General features: G+C 41.4%; 1 protein-coding gene across 8 annotated transcripts in view; it reads right to left on the bottom strand.

Annotated features, from left to right (window-relative positions):
* Lrrc7 (leucine rich repeat containing 7) overlaps positions 1-20,242 on the bottom strand; it is a 439,615-nt gene that overhangs the window by 87,227 nt on the left and 332,146 nt on the right. For all 8 annotated transcript variants that reach the window (XM_051195799.1, XM_051195785.1, XM_051195793.1 and 5 more), the window contains 2 exons: positions 4,143-4,272; positions 2,832-2,947 (listed from right to left, as the gene is read on the bottom strand). In XM_051195799.1, coding sequence (XP_051051756.1) covers positions 2,832-2,947; positions 4,143-4,272 — 246 coding nt within the window. The remainder of the gene's footprint in view (positions 1-2,831; positions 2,948-4,142; positions 4,273-20,242) is intronic.

The following is a 20,242-nucleotide window of genomic DNA, read 5'->3' on the forward strand; positions in this document are numbered from 1 at the left end:
CTTTTATTGGCACACATACACACACACACACATAGATAAAAATAAGCTAAAATCCTAAAACCCTTGAAGCTATTCTCACATCTCAGCATTGATCCTCTTCCCTCCCTCCCTCCCTCCCTCCCTCCCTCCCTTTCTCCCTCCCTCCCTCCCTCCTTTTGTTGTTTGTTTCTTTCTCATAACTAGCATGCTCAATGGCGCTTTATCAACCCAGGAGACATTTCAGCTTGGCCCCTTCTGGAATATTCTTCTTGCTATGCTTCATTTGATTAAATCCCACAGTTCTTTAAATGCCATTTCCTCATATTGTAGGTTTTCCTGGGTCCCACCTCAGCTCCTTCACTCAGTCCGGTCCCGGAGTGCCTTGCACTGTACAGAATATTTCACAGCTCTTATACGTGACTATCTGGTGACTATTTGCTTCTTATCTGATATCCTTACAAAACTGTAGTTTCTGAAAGGATAGGGCCACGATATCTTACTTCTAGATCGCTTCATAGTTTCCAAAGTGATGCTGATCTCCAGAAATTCTTCCTTCCCTTGTACATCGCACAGTAGACATTGCAGAAGGAATCTTTACAAATAGTGTTTTTCAGATATGTCAAGTTTAGCCAAGCAGCAAACGCCTACATCAGTGTGCTCTTGATGTCTTTGAGACGGTGAGCGATCACCACATTTGATACCTTGGTTACTGTCACCCTCCGAGCTTCAGAGCCAGCGGCACAAACATGCCACAATGCCATCCTCAGCAGGATTATACCTGATCATACATCTACACACAACTTGTAATGAAGGTTTCCGTATATATTGGGGTCCTATTAGCCAATTGACAAATGCGCTTTTAAAAAGCAAGTGCAAAACGTTATGATGATTAATAAGGGCTTAATTTATGTTCAAAAGTAATCAGGCACTTTCAAATAATTTAGTAAATATGAAAGGAGGTTGACTACATGTGTAAATGTTAAGGGTGTACGGTGGGGTTCTTGGGGAGACTACCTAAATCTTATGGACTAATGAATGTCTGTAAAACGTAAGTAAGAGCACAAACAAAGCAGGTACTGACTTATCTCAGTGTTCTTTCTTGGCGGAATTACTAAATTACCCACACAAGTTGCTTAAATTCATTCATGCTAGAAATTGTAAAGTAAGACTTATGGGGTGGAATAGCATTTTTATATTATAAACAGTTAAATGAAAGGCTGCCACCGAGCCACACCAGTGAAACTTGTCTAGGATTCATGTCGTGTTCGTCCATGTCCCCTAGGAGTCATCATGGTGCAGGCCTAATGTGCTGTCTAGAGAGAAGAGTGTGATGGAGAGCTCCTTGTTGCTTGTGCTCCTGCAGTGATCTCTGAAGGATGAGCAGGGCATTGGCTAACGCACAACCTTGCAGCTGATGGAGCAAAACAGCCACCGTTTCCAGCTACAATGCCAGACTCTGCCAGCCAGCTCCTTCTTAAACACAGAATTGCAATGGCTCACTACTTACGGCAGGTAGCACTTCTCACTCAACAGTTCTGCAGGCAGTTCATTATCTGTGGTGATGTTAGCTCTGGCCTCAGATTTCACTGTGCACCATCTACCTCCCCCAGCTTGATTCACTGACAGACTAATTAGCTGAAAATATTAATTTGTATGTGTTGTAGTTACCATACTACAGGATGTGTCTGATTTTTTTTTTTTCCTCTGACGAGGTATTTTAAACTTCTGGCTTTGTGATTCTCTGATATGAGTCCCATGCATGTCCTCAGCATTCACGAATGTATCTGATCTATGGTAGGCACTGAAGTCAGGTAGATTTTCGAGGTAAGGACCACTAACATACCAAGATTTCTGTTATGGGTTTTTTTGTGGTATTTGGTAAACTTATTTTCCAGGTAATCATTAGAATGTTTAAGGAAAATGAGTATTTGGGAGAGACTTTAGCTTGTCAGGAAGATTCCCCCTTTCCAGGTTAACAAGCAGTCAGCCTCACTTAAAGAACAAATCCTGAGATGCTTCCCCTGTGGTGTTATTGAAACAACAGGAATTCGTCTTCCTAAGGAAGCCCACCTCTCTATGGAGTTTCCATGATCACACTCCTAATCTAGCTCGTAAGAAGTTATTTAGAGATCTTAACAAAGGCTGCTTAGATGTGACATTCAAGGCATTGCCTCTTTTGCCAGTCTGCACACTAAGCCAGAGGAGGACATGGCTGGGTCTCAACGCACAAAGCATTGTCACATTGCCACTCTGGTTTACAATTAAAACAATCCCAAATCTTTTAATTTTCTTATGTGGGAACATTGCTTAACTACAAAGACAGTAGTTTTTTTTTTTTTAATTGACATTACTTTTCCCAAAGGAAACTGAAAAACAAATGAAAACTTTTGTGCTTATAAAACTTTTGTGAGTATTGTTCACGACTTCCTAAACTCTGATCACCGATGACGCCAGTTGCAGTGACAGTGTTCAGGCACTCTGCTCTGTAACCACGGTATCAAGGCAGAAGCATTGCCCACCATATCTACTCTTCCCACTTCCTATACTGACTGTTGTTTTAATATAGAAGGTGGGAAAAAATAAATTATAGTTTAATTTTTGTTTCTAGCACCTACCAATATAATATATTATAAGAAGAGGGTTCATCCTTTTTTTTTTTTTTTTTTTTTTTTGTCCATCTTACTCTGAATGTGACTAAATATTATCTGTCCTTGCTGCAATGAACTAACCTTTGGTTTTGCATGAGAGCTGACTAGTGATATTACTACCAGCCACTATGTAGACCAGGCTGACCTCTGCGTGCATTACCAAGCCTGGCTCCGTAATCTACTTTTATCAAATAATTCGCATACCTGTTATCACTCAGATTTAAGACTCGCAGCCTCTGCATCTGCCCAATTTCTTCAGGAAGAAATTCTAGCTTATTGGAGCGTAGAGACATAACAGTGACGTTCTTACAGCTGCCAATCTGTAGGTGGCAGAAGGAAGTGTGGTTACAATGTTGTGCTGTCTACTGTGTGAAATTCTCGAAGAATAAACAAAAGTATATTTTAGAAAGGAGCCACAAAATACTGTTACTGCGTATTAGTTTCGCTAGTATACAAAATAATTTAGATCACAGATATGTTCTCTCTCTCTCTCTCTCTCTCTCTCTCTCTCTCTCTCTCTCTCTCTCTCTCTCTCTCTGTCTCTCCAGTGTTTCACACTGTAGTTCAGGCTAACCCCAAACTCACAGTATTAGTCAGGGTGGTCTTGAACTCAATGGTCTTCCTGAGTACTGAGATAGTAAGAGTTGCCACCGCACTTAGCCTAGAGATTCCTTTACTGTTTTAATGTCATTTAACACATATAGCGTAGTGTATTTATTGACTTATGCTTTTGTAATCTTGCTCTTTACAGTGGCTCAGGCCTCTAGCTATGACAGTAACACATATTTCATATTCTTTCACATGCTTAAACAATAATTATTTTAAATAATGTAAATGTCTATACACTTGGTAGCAGTGTTGTTTTCACAAATCATATTATTTTTCTACCTAATTTCCTGTGCTTGAAAAAGGACGGCACACATATTCAACCACTCAGCAAACCCGATTTTATGCCACATTACATGGTGCTTGCCATCTTTACTGATAATTTTTGACTCCACAATAATGATGTAACTATTATTGTGGAAACTTTTTAGTAGAAAGTTTTAGACTGAAAATACACTTTACTTTTTTCCCTGAACATTAATAGATAAAATCCAGTTTAGAGGTAAAATTAAAAGAATCTCTTCAGAAACTAAAATAATGTTATAAGAAATATCAAGCCTTACAGACATATATATAGCAAAAATTCCATCCTTTTACTTCAGAAGTGTAATTGCAATCATCTTAAGTGCTGTGTATAGCTATTCTTAAAAGCAAGATAAATAAATGATTCAAAATTGCATCCCTTAGCCTTGATTAACATATTCTTACAATTCTTTACATGCAAAATTTAGTATATGAATTATACACAGGTTACCACTCAAGCAATTAGCATATATCTATCTAAACAGGCAATGCCTACATATTTTCACAGTTCAAGTCATAAATCCATTCTGCGATTGCACCTGTTCGGATTTCATTTTAAAACAGAGTCATTGAAAGTTAATTGACAGAAATGAGCTTGTTTCTCACTTCTCTGGGCAACTCTGGGAGGAAATTCTCATCAACTGCTAGGGTCCGCAGGCTGTGCAGGTAGCCGATGGTGGAAGGAAGGGATTCCAGCTCATTGCAGCTGCAGTCAAATTCTTCTAATAAAGATAAGCTGAGAAGTTAAAACACAGGCGTTTTAGACATTCTAAAAGGTTACACGATAAAGAAAAAGTTCTGAAAAAGCCACATGTCCAAATTCACCAAATAGTATTAATCCAGGATGGCACAATTATATGTGAAATGGGTCAAATACAATAACATGCATGGCTGCATTTGTCGTTTATCTGAACCACTTGGGATGATGCAAAAGACAGTATGTTTACAACTTAGATGTCCTTGACAGCAGGAGGCTTGGAGTGAGCACCTGTACTTGGAGGATTAGAAGGCAATGGAGCCAAGGGGTGAACTTCTCCAGACTTTACTAAGAACCTTAGAGATTGGGCTCCCAATAATAGTCCCCTTTAACAACGGTATCTGATATCCACCTTTAAAATCCTCCATACAGATGAGGAAATGAAGGCTAACAGAGACTAAGGAATGTTCTCTCAGTCACAGAAAGTGGGAAATCTGGGGCTGAAGCAATGGCTCTTCAACCTGTTCGAATCCATCATCCAACTTGCCAGGCAGGCCACATCCAGCATGGAAGTCTTTGCCATTTGAATTGCACAGCATTACAAAATATATCAAGTTTTATACAGTGGCTTAGATTTCAGTGCCTCTTGTAATAACGGGCCTTTTTTTTTTTTTTTTTTTTTTTTTTTGGTTCATGGTCAGCATACGGAATAAGAGGCATTGTCTTCAAATGTGCGCAGCTCTTAAGTTTGTTCCAGTCCCCAGCACTGAACACTCAGTCATACCAGACTGTCCTTAGAAAGGAGTTGTGGGGATGTACTCCTAAGTGATCACAAGGAAACAAGATGACCCCATCACTTTTTGGCATAGATTGGAGATAAAGAGGGCCTGGTCCAGCGTAAGTGATAGCCATACTGACGCCATCACTGATGGTGAACTGTCAATAGGAAGCCATTCCCAAGGGCGAGGAGGCCATCACTGCACAGGGAAAGATGAACTAGTTGCAGTAAGGTTGAGGAATCAGCCTCCTCTTTTACACACTAAAACTCACTAGCTTCAATGAAGCTCACTTCAGTTACTTCCAGCACAGAGCTGAAATCAGTCATATTTTGCGTCCCGGCCCTTCTATTTACTCGACACACAACTGTGAGATTCCAAAGACCACCACAGCCCAGAAGGCAAAGGGTTACAACTATGAAGAAATGCATAAACTGTGCTCTGAGGATGAAAGGTCACAGGAAACGTAGGCAGTAGGAATGGCCAAATGAGTTTAATATTATGAATATACTTAGGAAGCCAAGCCCAGTCCAGAGATCAGGAGATAGCTGGTGTCTTTCTGTCCAGCATCATCATGGCCCATCACCCTACAGGCCTATGAGCCTTACAAGAACTAAAGGTTTCTGTCAAGAACCTACGGCCATATTCTCAGAAAATAGTTACAGAGTTACAGGACTTTTTTTATTTTTTTTTTGTTTTTGTTTTGATAGTTTAAAAAATCAGCTGTATATTTAGCTGAGTTTAAGACAGTGTTAAACAATTTAAAAAGTAAATTTAGATCTTCCTTTCTTTCATATACATGTTCAGATGTCAGTAAAACACCTGTTGATTTGAGGGTTTCTATAATAAAGCTAGCATCTTTCAGTAGACAACACCAATCCCTCAACAACACCATTCAGATCTCAGCTACTTGTTTTTCGACTGCATGGAACATCACAGTCTTTCCCATGTAAAAATCACAAGGTGAATAATGATGAGTATCAGGGTTGATGACCAGGCGTCACTCTTGAAGTCCCACTGTGATGAGCCACGTGCCTTTGTGGTAAGTTCACACACAGACAACAAAACAGACAGTTCTGTTGGTTGCTTGTCTGCTGGCAGTAGGCAGATACTTGGGCAAAACAATTTGATGGTTAAACACTACTACTAGAGTTGTGATGATGGCTCAGTTTGAAACGTGCTTGTCATTCAAGTGTGAGGATCTGAGTTAAATTCCTGGCAACCACATCAAAAGGTAGGCACTGTGGGACATACTGGTAATCCTGGCACTGAGGATGCAGAGACAGGAAGGCCTCTCAAACTTAGTGGTCAACCAGTCTAGCCTAGTTGATGAACTATAGGCAAGTAAGGGGTTCTGCTTCCAAAAACATGGTGCATAGCTTCTGAGGAAAGACACCCAGAGCTGACCTGGTTTTCATATGTGCATATGTGATTACACTATCCCAAAAATGTAGTGAAACATGCATAACATACACTCCCTCCCAGATATTGAGTGTAGTACAACAAAAACTTCTGGTGTACTGTGGAAATAACTGAAACATTTGAACAGAATGCAAGTAGAACTATAGAAGAAAAAATTGACCACAGGACTACTGACACCATCGGAGAACCAGCCATATGTGGGCCATCAGAGGATTTTCATGAGGGCAAAGTAACCCACATTATAGAGGAATTGACCCAGAGGAAAAAGTGATGCTGGGAGGGACCTCATCTAAGAGGTACTTTCAGTGTAGTGAGATATCCACTCTGCCTGCACCTGTTGCTCTGATCACACTCACTGGTGGTAGGGACAGGTGTGGCCTGGGGGAACTACATCTGGGTCCCAGACCCCAGCACTCTCTCTTGCTTCCTGGTCGGAGACAGAGAGAGCATCAGGGAGATTCTTGGTGGGAACCCGCGGCTTGTCATCGGTTTCTGGTGTAAGTGATTTCTCCCTGAATAAACATCCATCAGCCTATATTGTGTCTCAGAATCTTATTGCCATGCAACACTCTCAGAGTTACATCATGACAATTAGATGACAAAGGATTAAGTTTTGGAAGTGGATCCAAACTTAAGAAAGATGGTAATCTACCAAGTCAAAGAAAAGGTGTTGGCTCATGTGTATCAAATTCATTGGTCAAATTCTTCCTAGTGGGTTTTTATAAAACAGAATGAAACTTTAATTCTCAATGTTCTTAATGAATAATGTACTAAGTAAATACTAGTCTTACTACTTTCCATTTTCTTAGTATTTAACTTTACATCAGGCAAGATCTAAAAAAGAGTTTTTGTTGAAAAGTCATGCAGAGTGAAAAAAAATGCATCATCACTTTTATGGCTCCAATTATAATGTGGTTTATGTTGAGAAATATGTATTTGATATTCTTATAGTCAATCAGCTCCTGGGACAGCTCCCAAGAGACTTGATGTGATCAAAGCCAAAGTGTCTTTTTGAATACTAATAAGAACACTTACGACTGAGGATTCTTGCATAGCTTCAGAAGAGGTGTGAACCAGGGAAGGCAACCATGACTTTAGGGTTAGAATGTCCAGCTATCCCTAACCTCCGGGAATGGGAGAAGGCTGGAACTCACCAAAGGGCAATGGCATAATCAATGATGTCTACAAAATAATGTCCCAATAAAGCCCCAATAGGACAGGTTGATAGGACTCCCAACTGCTGACTGGAGGAAGCTACTGGGAGGGGTGCAGTCAAGAAGCCCTGGGGTTCGGTGTCCCTTTGGAAATACCTCTACCCTCAAGCCTTCTCATGTGGCTGCCCATCTGTGTCTTGAAATATAACTTAAGAGCCTTTTCCTAATTTCTCTGAGCCATTCTAAAAAGCAAAACAAGACAAAAAAAAAAAAAAAAAAAAAAAGCAAAAATAGCAAAAACAAAAACCCCAAACAAAACCAAAACCAAAACCAAAACAACCACAGCAACAAGACAAGAATAAGAACACTGGACTTGAAGAGTGAATTCCAAGAACTCCCTGTTAACAAGTTGTTAGTCAGGGTTTGTGACTGAATCCCATTTAGAGGGCAGTCTTGTGGGACTGAGCCCTTATATGTGTCTTCTGATTCTAACTGAAGATATGTGGGTCTGAACTGACTTAAGTTGTAGCACCCCAATTTGGGTCTACTGAAAATTGAAGAACTATTCGGTGTGAAGAAAGACCACATGTTCCTCACCATTCCTGTTCTGTAGTATGTGCTTAGAATACAGCAGCAAAATCACTTCTATTTTTTTCTCTACAGGGCCATCACATCACGTAGTTGAGGTCTTCCTCTATTAAAAAGATAGCATTCTTTACCCTATGCAATGGATAGAATGAATTAAGAGTCTGACAGTTATTTGGGATCTTTGGATTATGAAGTAGAGCTGGTGAGAAAAAATACTTACTTTTCAACTATGTCTGAAATTTCCAAGATTTAAACACATGACATACAACGTCAGCTTATTTTATGAATGATTATCTGGTTAAAAATCACTAAAGGTGTTTTAATATAGGCTCTTATATAAAATCAGTTATATTTTATCAGGCTACCACTGGTATTAGTAAAAATGAAGTATAAAGGAAAGGCAAATTAGAGAACAGGTAAGAGGCCCTCTTGTCCTTGGAACCCTCCCACACACTCAGTTCCCAGCTGAAAAACTCAAGCCACTGACGCCCCTTCCCACCTACCTCCACTGCCATGCCCCAGCCCCTCCTACATCCGCTGATCAGGTGCATCACAGAGGCTGCCAGAAATACAGACCATTAAAATCAGAAGAGCAAAGGGAAAACAGAAACTAAGGAACAAAATACCCATTCTACACAGACAAACTAAAAAATCAGCACCTACACCTATATTCATACTAAACCGACATGCCTAGATGCCAGTGCAAAAACAGAATCAACAACATCCAGGGCAATACAGCACCATCAGAGCCCAGCTATCCTATTACAGCAAGACCTGAATGTTCTAACACAGTGGAAGCACAAGAAAATAACCTAAGACCAACTTTATGAAGACAATAGAGGTCCTTAAAGAGGAAATGAATAAATCCCTTAAAATAATCCAGAAAAACACAAACAATGGGAGGAAACGAGTAAATCCCTTAAAGAAAACTAAGAAAGCCAAAAATATAAACAAACAGGAAAGGGAAAGGGACAAAACTGTTTAAAACCTGAAAATGAAAATAGAAGCCATAAAGAAAACACAAACTGAGGGAATCCTGGAGATGAAAAATGTAGGTAAAGTAACAGGAAGTACAGACTCAAGCATCACCAACAGTCGACAAGAGATGGAAGAGAGAATCTCAGGCACAGAAGATATGGTAGAAAAAAATTGATAACACCAGTCAAAGAAAATGTTAAATAAATAAATAAAAAAATTCCTGACACAAAACATCCAGGAAATCTAGGACACTGTGGAAAGCCCAAACTCAAGAATAATAGGAGTAGAAGAATCCTGTTCAAAAGACCAGAATATCTATCTATCTATCTATCTATCTATCTATCTATCTATCTATCTATCTTGATTTTTCGAGACAGGGTTCCTCTGTGGCTTTGGAGGCTGTCCTGGAGCTAGTTCTTGTAGACCAGGCTGGTCTCAAACTCACAGATATCTGCCTGCCTCTGCCTCCCCAGTGCTGGGATTAAAGGTGTGCGCCACCACCTCCCAGCCAGAAAATATTTTCAACAAAATTTTTGAAGGAAATTGTCCTTACCTTAAGAAGGAAATGCGTATAAAGGTGTAGGAAGCTTATAGAACACCAAATAAATTGTACCAGATAAGAAAGTCTCCATACCACATAATAATCAAAACACTTAACATACAGAAGAAAGAATATTAATAGCGGCAAGGGAGATGACAGGACAGACTTAGTAGACTTCATAGGGGGAGATCTTACCCTCTCCAAGGAACAGATGGGAGGTGTGGGGGTGGGGGAAACAGGAGGAGAAAAGGGAGGGGGAACTGGGATTGGAACTTAAATAAAATAAGTAAAAAAAAAAAAAAAATAGCCACTTTAAAAAAAAAAAAAAGAAGGCTAAGTAACATATAAAACTACACCTATTAGATAGAATTACACTTGACTTCTCAACAGAAACTCTCAAAGCCAGAAGGGCCTAGACAGATATCTTAGAGACTTTAAGAGAGCACAGATGCCAGCCCAGACTGATATACTCAGCTAATCCCACATCTGACAGAGGGCTGATTTCCAAAACATATAAAGAATCTAAGAAACTAGACATCAACAAATCAAATAATCCAATTAACAGATGGGCTACAGCTCTAAACAGAGAATTCTCAACCTAGGAATCTCAAATGGTCAAGAAACACTTAAATAAATGTTCAATATTCTTAGCTATCAGGGAAATACAGTTCAAAACTCCTCTGGAATTTCATTTTATACCTGTCAGAACGGCTAAGATCAATAACACAATGACAGCTCATGTTGGCGAGGATGTGGAATAAGGGGAACACTCCTCCATCCTTGGTGGGAGTATGAACTTGAATAGAAACTATGAAAATCAATATGGTCTTTCCTCAGAAAATTGGCAATTAATCTATCTATCTCAAGTCCCAGTTTTACCACTCCTGGGCATATACCCAAAGGATGCTCCATCACACCACAAGGACATGTACTCAACTATGCGATGGGAGATGTCATTCTGTAAATAAGTTTCTCTTATTGGTTAATGAATAAAGCCCTGTTGGCCAATAGAAAAGCAAGATAGGCAAGACTAGGAGACAAGGAGGATTCGGGGAATAGTAGGGAGGAAATATTCAACATGTAGAGACTTGAGGGAGAAGAAGGTCTGGACCCTCTCTCTGGTAAGATAAGACCAACTGGAAATACTTAGATTGATAGAAATGGGTTAATATTTATGACAGAGCTAGCTAATAAGAAACGCTAGTAACAGACCAACAGCTTTATATCTAATACAGTGTCTCTGTGTGTTATTTGGGGCTGACATGGCTCTGGGACCAGGCTGGCAGGAAACTATTTGTAAGAACTATGTTCAGAGCGGTTTTATTCAAACAGCCAGAAACTGGAAACAACCTATCCCTCAACTGAAGAATGGACAAAGAAAATGTGGTACATTTACACAATGGAATACTACTCAGCTGTTAAAAAAATCATTAAATTTCCAGGCAAATGTATAGAACTAGGAAAAAAGTCATCCTGAGTGATGTAAGCCAAGCATGTTATATACTCACTTACAAGTAATACTAGTTGTAAAGTATAATCTCATGCTACAATCACAGACCCAGAGAGGCCAAGAAAGAAGCAGGGATCAAGAAGGGACAGGTGGATCTCTCTGGGAAGGAATAACAGAATAGATTTCATGGGTGAAGATGGTAACAGGAGGAATCATGTTGGGGGATGTGGAGTGAGAGAGTACTGGTAGACATATCTGGAATGACGGGCATTTCAAGGGCAAGGTAGAAACCTAGTGCAATGGAAACTCCTAGGAACCTATGAGGGTGACCCTCGCTAATACTCTTAGTAATGGAGGACATGGAACCTGAACTGCCCATCTTCTGTAACCAAACAAGGCTTCCAGTGGAGAGATGGAAGGACCAGGGGATTCCTTATAGTGGGAGTGGGGCTCTTCTGACTCTTTTGTCTGCTTTTGGGACCCTTTTCCTCCTACTGGGTTGCCTTGTCCAGTCTTATTATGAGGGATGTGCCTAGTCTTATTGTAAAACTTGATACGCCATGTTCAGTTGACATCCCTGGGAAGCCTGCCTTTTTCTGAAGGCAAATAGAGAAGGAGTGGTTTTGGGGGGAGAAGGGAGGCAGGGGAATAGATTGGGGAGGTGAGAAAGCAGGAAAAACAGCAGTCAGGGTATACTAAACGAGGGAAGAATAAATAAAAAAGAAAAGAACAGATAAAATGTATTTATATAGAAGCTTATGTTTATAACTTCACAGGCTAAAAGTGAAGACAACAGAAGCACAAGGTATTTCTCACCAGTGCTTCCTAGTATCAGTATCATGTGCATCCCTAGGACAACTCGCTAAGATGCTGTGGTTAGGGGTGGGACCACACTGCACCTTTAACCAGCTCCTGGGAGAGCTGTGGGGCCAGGGAAGTGCAAAAGAAAGCTCTTGCAAATCTTGAAGAGCAAGATACAATACACACATGACAGGTATGCCAATAACAACCCCAGCTCTGTCAGCATCAGTGACAGGAACAGCAGGAAATGCCTGCACCCCATTTCTGAGGGTGTGCTGTATGCCTTTCTCTAGTTTAGTTTGGTATTCAGGAGATTCCTGGCTGGAAAGATAATCCTGTATTCACAGTCCCCAGTTACAGAATAAATGGAGGAAGGAATGCGAACATTTCACACAGGTAATCTATAATCCACTTGAACATTATTTATGACTAGTGAATTTACAACTAATGCAGCTACTAATGAATAGGAGCAAATGCTTTGGGCTTCATCTTAATGAATCTTTAACTCTTAACAGAGGTAATGTGTCCCCTGAGAGTTGAGTGAACTTTATGTACTATAACCCTCCTCAATTGCAAAATGGGCAACACCCAATCTATGCAGGTTCAAAAGGGTTAAGTGTACATTAACCCCTGATGTAGAGGCCAGACTCCATTAACACTATATAGCAGGTCAGCTGTGGGTTTCTACATCCTGGTCTTGGCCCCTTTGCTCATCACTCCTTCCTCTATGCAACTGGATTCCAGGAGTTCTGCTCAGTGTTTAGCTGTGGGTGTCTGCTTCTGTTTCCATCAGCTACTAGATGAAGGCTCTAGGATGGCATATTAGGTAGTTATCAGTCTCATTATCAGGGAAGGGCATTCAGGGTAGTCTCTCCACTATTGCTCAGATTGCTAGTTGGGGTTATCCTTGTGGATCTCTGGACATTTCCCTAGTGCCAGATTTCTCTCTAAACTTATACTGGCTCCCTCTATCATGGTATCTCTTTTCTTGCTCTCCTCTATTCTTTCCCTGACTCAATTTTCCAGCTCCTTCATGCCTTCCTCTTCCCTCCTCTTCTTCCCTTCTCTTTCTCCTAACTCCCTCTCCCCTCCCTCGTGTTCCCCATTTGCTCAGGAGATCCTGTCCCTTTCCCCTTCTCTGGGGTTGTCTCTCTTAGGTTCCTCCTTGTTTTCTGGCAATATGGATTGTAGGTGATGCTTTGTTCTATGTCTAAAATCTATATGAGTGAGTACATACCATGTTCATTGGGCCCCAGACTGATAGCTGGGAAACCAGCATGGGACTAACCCAGACCCCCTGAATGTGGGTCTCAGTTAGAAGGCCTTGGTAGTCTAAGGGACCTCTGACAGTGGAACCAGGATGTATCCCTGGTGCAAGAAAGCTTTGGGAGCACATTCCCCATAGAGGGATACTCCCTTAGTCTAGAGACACAAGGAAGGGCCTAGGCCCTACCCCAAATGATTTGACAGACTTTGATGATCCCTCCTGGAAGGCCTCACCCTCGCTGGGGAGTCTGGAACTGGGAGGGGGTCAGGGGGGACCTGGGAGGATGGGAGGGAGTGGGAATTGGGATTGATATGTAAAATAAGAAAAAATAAATAAAATAAAAAGAAACAGGAAAAAAAAAAAAGACTACATAGCAGGAGATAGATAGCATGCTGAGGAATCAAAGCCTAAACCATCTCCTGAACAAAGTATATCTTGTATATTTTGTATTTTGGATAGAGGAAGGGAGCGATGTAGGCAGGGAGAGAGAGAGAGAGAGAGAGAGAGAGAGAGAGAGAGAGAGAGAGAGAGAGAGGGAGGGAGGGAGGGAGGGAGGGAGAGGGGGAGGGAGGGAGGGAGAGGGAGAGGGAGAGGGAGAGGGAGAGAGAGAGAGAGAGAGAGAGAGAGAGAGAGAGAGAGAGAGAGAGAGAGAGAGAGAGAGAGAGAGGGAGAGAATTATTAAATAGCTACTGCAGGTATAAAAGTCTCAGACTTTGCGTGAATGTGTTGGCTGAGCTCAGGGCAGAGACCAAGCTGCAGATAGTGGGTTGAGCTGGAGTCTGCACTCATGACCACCAGAGGGAGTGTCTGCCTGAATTGCTCAGTTGGGACACTGTCAGCCTTATAACTGGGTAGCAGAGGCAGCAGTAGTTCTTAGCCATTCTATAAGGTCTAAGTACACAGGAAGGAAGTAAAACCCAATAACCACTCCTGTGGGCAAGAGGGACACTGAGTTAATTCAGTTTAATTCTTTTAAATGTGTTTCTCTTGGTGTATATCATTTGTATACAATAATGGGCTCATCATGACATGCTCATGCATGTAGGCATATATGCATGTAAAACATACTTTAGTTATACTCACCCTCTCTGATATTCCTACCCTTTCTGATGGTCACCCCTTTCTCAGATAGTACCTCCTTTACTTTTTTACACTTTTGCTCTCTTAAATCCCAATTCTACTTATGAGAGAAACTCGAGTCCCATTATTCTTATCTCAGATAATACAAATAAATTCATTTAATTTGGGCTGGGTATTAAGTCTTCAATCACATCTTTCATGTTTCCATTAATCTTAGGTCATCTTTGGGGTTGCTTCTAAGCAATGGCAAGACATGTACAGACTTCGGTCTCATTAATTCTGTATCATTAATGGAAGGAGCCTACTCACTTTCAGTTCTAAATCTCCATGTAAGTTGCATTTGGTCAGACTGAGGAGGAAGCTGCTTCTTTTAGAAGTGCATGCCAGACCCTAGTACTTCCCATCATTGTACAGGCAACATACTTCCGTTCCACCCAGCGTATCCACCCACCCAGAGCAGCTATGAGCTTTCATTTTCTTCGCTTTATAGGAAGCACATTAGATCAATTGAAAAGGAAGACTGAAAAATTATTTTAGATTGCATGAGAAAATTGTCATCAAAATGCAAAATACTGCCCTAAACCATACTCGTCAATGTTGAATGGAGAGAATAGCCATGCTCACCAACAGGTTTTGTGTTAAATTTTACATGCTTGAAGGTACTAAAAGCATTGTCTGAACCAGTCAAAACCACAGTAAGTGCAATTTCAGTTTCGCCACAGCCCGCACACAACAGCTGTAGGATGCTGTGGTCTGGCGGGGGCTGTGGGAAAGAGTGTTTCCATGTAGGTATCATGACAGGCTTTGAACTTTAAATTTTATGCATTTTAAAATCACCAGTAAATTCCATGTGATTATTTTTGTGTTTTTCCAAACCACTGTGAATGAATGAATCTGTCATTGGAGCAATACATTTAATTTGTGTGTTTCAAATTTCTCTAGTACTTTTGACCTGTAATCAGATACAGCAGTGGATGGCGTGACCATCTTCCAGTGAGCGGCAGATGGCATTTAAGACAGTGGTTCTGATGGATGATGATGTGTTTGAATATGGGAGAGTGACTCCATTGCAGACTCTTGCCTGGCATTGAAAGTCACGTGACTGGTCCTTGGCACACAAAACAAATGGAACAACAAAGCAAAATAAACAACAGACAAAAGCAGAACCCTGGTTGCTTGGTGACACCCTAACACATAGTATGGCTACACTTGGGTGTGTGGTGATGCTGGTGCAGGCAGACCTACTGTGCTGCTAGTCATGGAATGCAACACGTGCAAGGTTGCACAGCAGACACCCTCGATCAGGACAGCAAACAGCCTACTGTGTAAAGTGTTTAGTGGGTTAATACTTTTTATCATTATTTTGGAGGGTATTCTTTCAACTCCTTCAGAAGTTCACTGTTGCAGTTGTAGAAGGCAGTGTCTCTATGATGTTCACACAGTGATAGAACTCATGTCCCTGTAATCAGATAACTCTTGGTTGCTCCGGGACTGGACAGTTTATTCCTGACGACTCTATAGAACCCTGAATGACTGAGGAGATGGCTCAGTGATTAAAATTCTTGCTGATCAAATATGACGACCTGACTGTGGAGCTCCAGCATCCATAAAAGAGCTGGGCACGGTGGCTTGACTCTCAGTAGTGGGAACATAAGATAGAGAATCGTGGGTTTGTTAGTCGACCAGTTCATTCTAGTTAGTAAACTCCATGCTAAGGAAAGACTATGTTAAACACAAAAGTAAACAGAGACAAACAGGTGAGTGCCTAAGGTACAGGTCATTTTGTGGCTTTCACATGCAGGTGCATTTACAAGCATAGACCACTCACAGACACACACATGCATATACATACATACACACACATATCACACCACATACATAAACCCATCACAGACACACACATGTATCACACACACATATACACATACATATCACACACATATACCCATCACACACACACATCCCTCACAGACACACACACATATCATCCACATGTATATTACATACACATATGTCACACACATATATATGTGTGCATATATATATATATATACACACACACACACACACACACACAGAAAAGCCTGAAAATACTATGTATCTCATTTATTAGAGATTTCAAATACATATATATGTATATATATATATATATGTTATGAATTGAATAGTTATTTTCTTCTAAAACTCATGTGCTAATGCCCTGCCCCACACAATGTCATGGGATTAAGACATGGAGTCTTTGGGAAGTAATGGAACTGGATACAGCCTTCAGATTGATAAGAGAGCATCTTCACACTTCCTCCCATGTGCCAAGAAGAAGTCACATGACTATGATACCATGGCAGCTGCTACCAGGCCTAGAGAAGAACAGTCTGATAAAGGCTGGCTTGCTGGGCTCAAACTCTAGAAACATCAAAACGCTCATCTGTTGTTTCAGCCAGCTCAGTGGGGCTATTGTTCTAAGCAGTTGAAGAGATACATTGTCACTATATTTCTAATTGGAAACAGCATTTTTCTCGTGGATGATGAGATCAGGTCCTCATACTGGAGTGGCAGTCACTTTGCCGACTGAGCCGTTTCTCCAACCCTTAATTACACTCACATGCGAAGGAAGCACGCTTTCTGAACCAAATAAAACAAACACCTGCAACAAAACTAAAACTCCAAACCTATTAGGAGTGATATAGCTTCATTTCCTTTATATTCCCTACTGATTTTCAAGTGAGTTTTTAGAAGAGTTAGTCCAATCTACTAACACTTTCCTTATTTCTTTCCCAGAACAACAATCAAAGAAAGATAATGGCACTAAAAATCTCTGAAAAATCAGTTATTGTGATGGAATTTCCAACCTTTACCCCTATAATAAGCCAGCCATCAACCTTTGAATTAAATGGTCCCGTTTATCTTTGAAAAGTATCTTTCCTACTTTCAAGAGTAACCAATTTAGCAAAAAGAAAATTAAGTATGTGATAACCTGGCACCCATTTCACTTGCATAATTTCCCCATTTTTCACTTTGCATTTTCATTCTGAGTCAAGGCAATTAGTAAAAAGTCGGAGCATTAGAGTTCTAAACAGAAAGACACATCCATTACCCCCTGCTTTCGGCTTGATACTCTCAACCTCTTAACAACAAGCGTAGACCCACAGAGAACTCAGAGAAACAGTTTACCAAGAGCAAATTAGGCACCATCATTTTTAAAAGCGTCATACAGTTTTAGAGCTGGGATTAAAAACCACCTTAATTGAGATTTGTTATACAATTTTTTGAGTCGGAATTAAAGAGTAAGATAATCCATAGAATAAGCCGTTATAACCTGCGTGAAGTGGGTTGTAAAAAGCCAGACATGGCAGAACTTCCATGAAGGCAACCACAGTGGAGAGAATTTTTCTGGTGGGCATTTTGGTAGGGAGCATAAGGGAATCACATGCGGGTGGTATGCAAACTCAGACCTGGAGTCCCGCTGCTCAGGGCTGTCTGTGGATCAGAAGCTGTGATGTCACCCTATCTGCACCATCTGGGAATGGTGCAGAACTCTGATTGGTGGCGTCCTTCTGTATACATATTTCTCTTATTGGTTGATGAATAAAACACTGGATGGCCAGTAGAGGCAGGAAGATAGGCGGGGCTAGGAGATGAGGAGAATTCTGGGGAGAGGACAGGCAGGGAGGTTTTGCGAGGAGACACTATGTAAAGACAGGAAGATAGGATGTGCCAGGCATTCTCAGGTAAGACAAGGCCATGTAGAAATACATAGATTAGTAATTATGGGTTAATAATTAAGACAGATCTAGCCAGCAAGAAGCTGGCTAGTCATCGGTCAATAGTACAATAATTAATGTCTCTGGGCGCTTATTTGGGGCTGAAGGGTGGCGGGCCTCGGTGAGACAGAAACCTCCATTTTCAGAACTCCAAGCTCTCAGGTATTGTTATTCCTATTAGGCCAGAGTTTGTCTATTAAACCAGATCCCCAGGTGCCTGTGGAGGTTGGGTGTAAAAGCATGGACTTAAAAGATGAGAGTCATCAGGTAACAAGTGCAAAGTTTCTCTCATTGGAAGTTCAGAAAAACGAAGCCTAGAAACTAAGTGATGGGACTAATGAGTGCCAGGCATAATTAATAACCAGGCCAGTGTAAACTGTGTTTATGTATTTTATCAAGGTTTTTTTTATTTCATTTTATAACATTAGCTGCTGGTGTCCCTAGTAATTGGCATGAAATCTGGGTAGCAACAAAGCTTGCACTGAACCTTTTTTTTTTTTTTTTTAAACTCTCTCTCTCTGCCTCTTTGTGAAGCACAGAATTTAATTAGAGATACCGACAGAAACGCGGATGACCAGTCATTGCAGAGGTGTGAACAACTTATGAGAAGCTATGCCACTGGAGATAATACCTCTCCCTCACTCACTGACTATAGATTATCAGGAAGTTTGGGGGCAAAGCTTACATGGTTACATCCCAGGGAGGCATGAAGTTGGCATTATGGTTGGATGTGCAGTGTTTCTCTAAGTGTTGACGGTTGGGTCCCTTGGGCAGCGTCTTAGTGGCAGGGCCCTGGGAAGCAGCTGGATCTTGAGGGTTCTCACATTGTAAAAGGAGTTAACGAACGGATGGATCCATAGCCTAATGGGCTACGGAGGAGGGAGAATCTCTATCTAGAAGGTGGGTCCACCTGTGCCATATTCAGGAGTATGTTTGTTCCCACTCCCTGTCTCTCATTCTGCTTCTGAGCTACTGTGAGTTAAGCAGCTTTGCTTGTCTCCCAGTCACGGTGATCTGATGTATCTCAGGAGCAGAGCAATAGAGCCAAGCGACCATGCAATGAGCTCGCTGATGAGTGAGCCCAAACAAACTTTCCCCTTCAAGCTGAGTTTCTTATAATGGCGGAATGCTGGCAGCACAGGTGGCTACTGAACGTCCTACCTATTCTGACACCGAAAGAGAGTTTAGGACTAGAGTGGGTAGTGGTGGGTGATGGTGTTTCTCTGGGGCCCTGGGGTGTGCAGCAGGGAGAGTGGAATGTGCCCGGAAAGCCTGGGCATGGCACTGGAGAAGCGTAGTAGAGGGCTGAGCCTGTGACGCCCTAGGTACTCTATTTTCTTGATTATCTGTGGGTCTTTTCTTCAGGTGCTTTAAGAAAACATTTCTCTGTGGTGTCCACCTTGGATTCCCTTTACCCTCAGACCATGAATTATACTCCTTCCTGCTTCACTTTGCTGGCCATTGTCTTGTGAGTCCCACTAGAGGTGATACCTGGGCCTGAGAATGTCTGTCCAACCAGTCACAGTAGCCTGAGGGTGGGTCCCTGTGTCTGCACAGTTCATGGTGATCAAGGGCGACGTTGGTTTTAGTCAAAGTACCAGGAATCCTTTATAGAGGCATTAGCCCAGTCTGTCACCCAGAACAAGTGTTTCTTTCGCCTTTGAGGCATCTAGCATGTTATACTAATCAGAAGTTTCACCATGAAGACTCACTGCTCTATCTTGTTGGTATTTGTAGATGTTGTGTCCTCTATTTACTACCTACCAAGTGCCTGGAAGCTGATAGCTGACTGGTGATCATGTGTCTGGGCCTTTGGAACAGTAGTTAGTATAAGTGTCTGCATTGGGTCACTGATCAGTTCATGTTTCTCCACATTTGAAAGCCAAGGGAATTTAGTAAATGCTGATGATGACTAAGCTCAAATGCCTACTCTGGTTTAGTTTGTGCTATCTGTCTTCTTGGAAGGAAGCAGAGGGTGTAGGCTGCTTAGTCCTGTGCCTAACAGCGTGGAACAAACCTTGCACTTAAGATGTGGACTGGTAGCTCAGGACAGGAAACTGTCCAATGTATGTTTGGGATTAAACTAGACTTCAGAACCCAGTTTGCCCCCTAAGGGGACAAGGGGCCAACGGAGGCTGAAAACCACACCCACAGACAGGAGCTGCTTTTCATTGGAGACCAAAGCCAGCCG

The sequence above is a fragment of the Phodopus roborovskii genome, unplaced genomic scaffold (genome assembly GCF_943737965.1).
Source record: "Phodopus roborovskii unplaced genomic scaffold, PHOROB, whole genome shotgun sequence".
NCBI classification, from domain to species: Eukaryota; Metazoa; Chordata; class Mammalia; order Rodentia; family Cricetidae; genus Phodopus; species Phodopus roborovskii.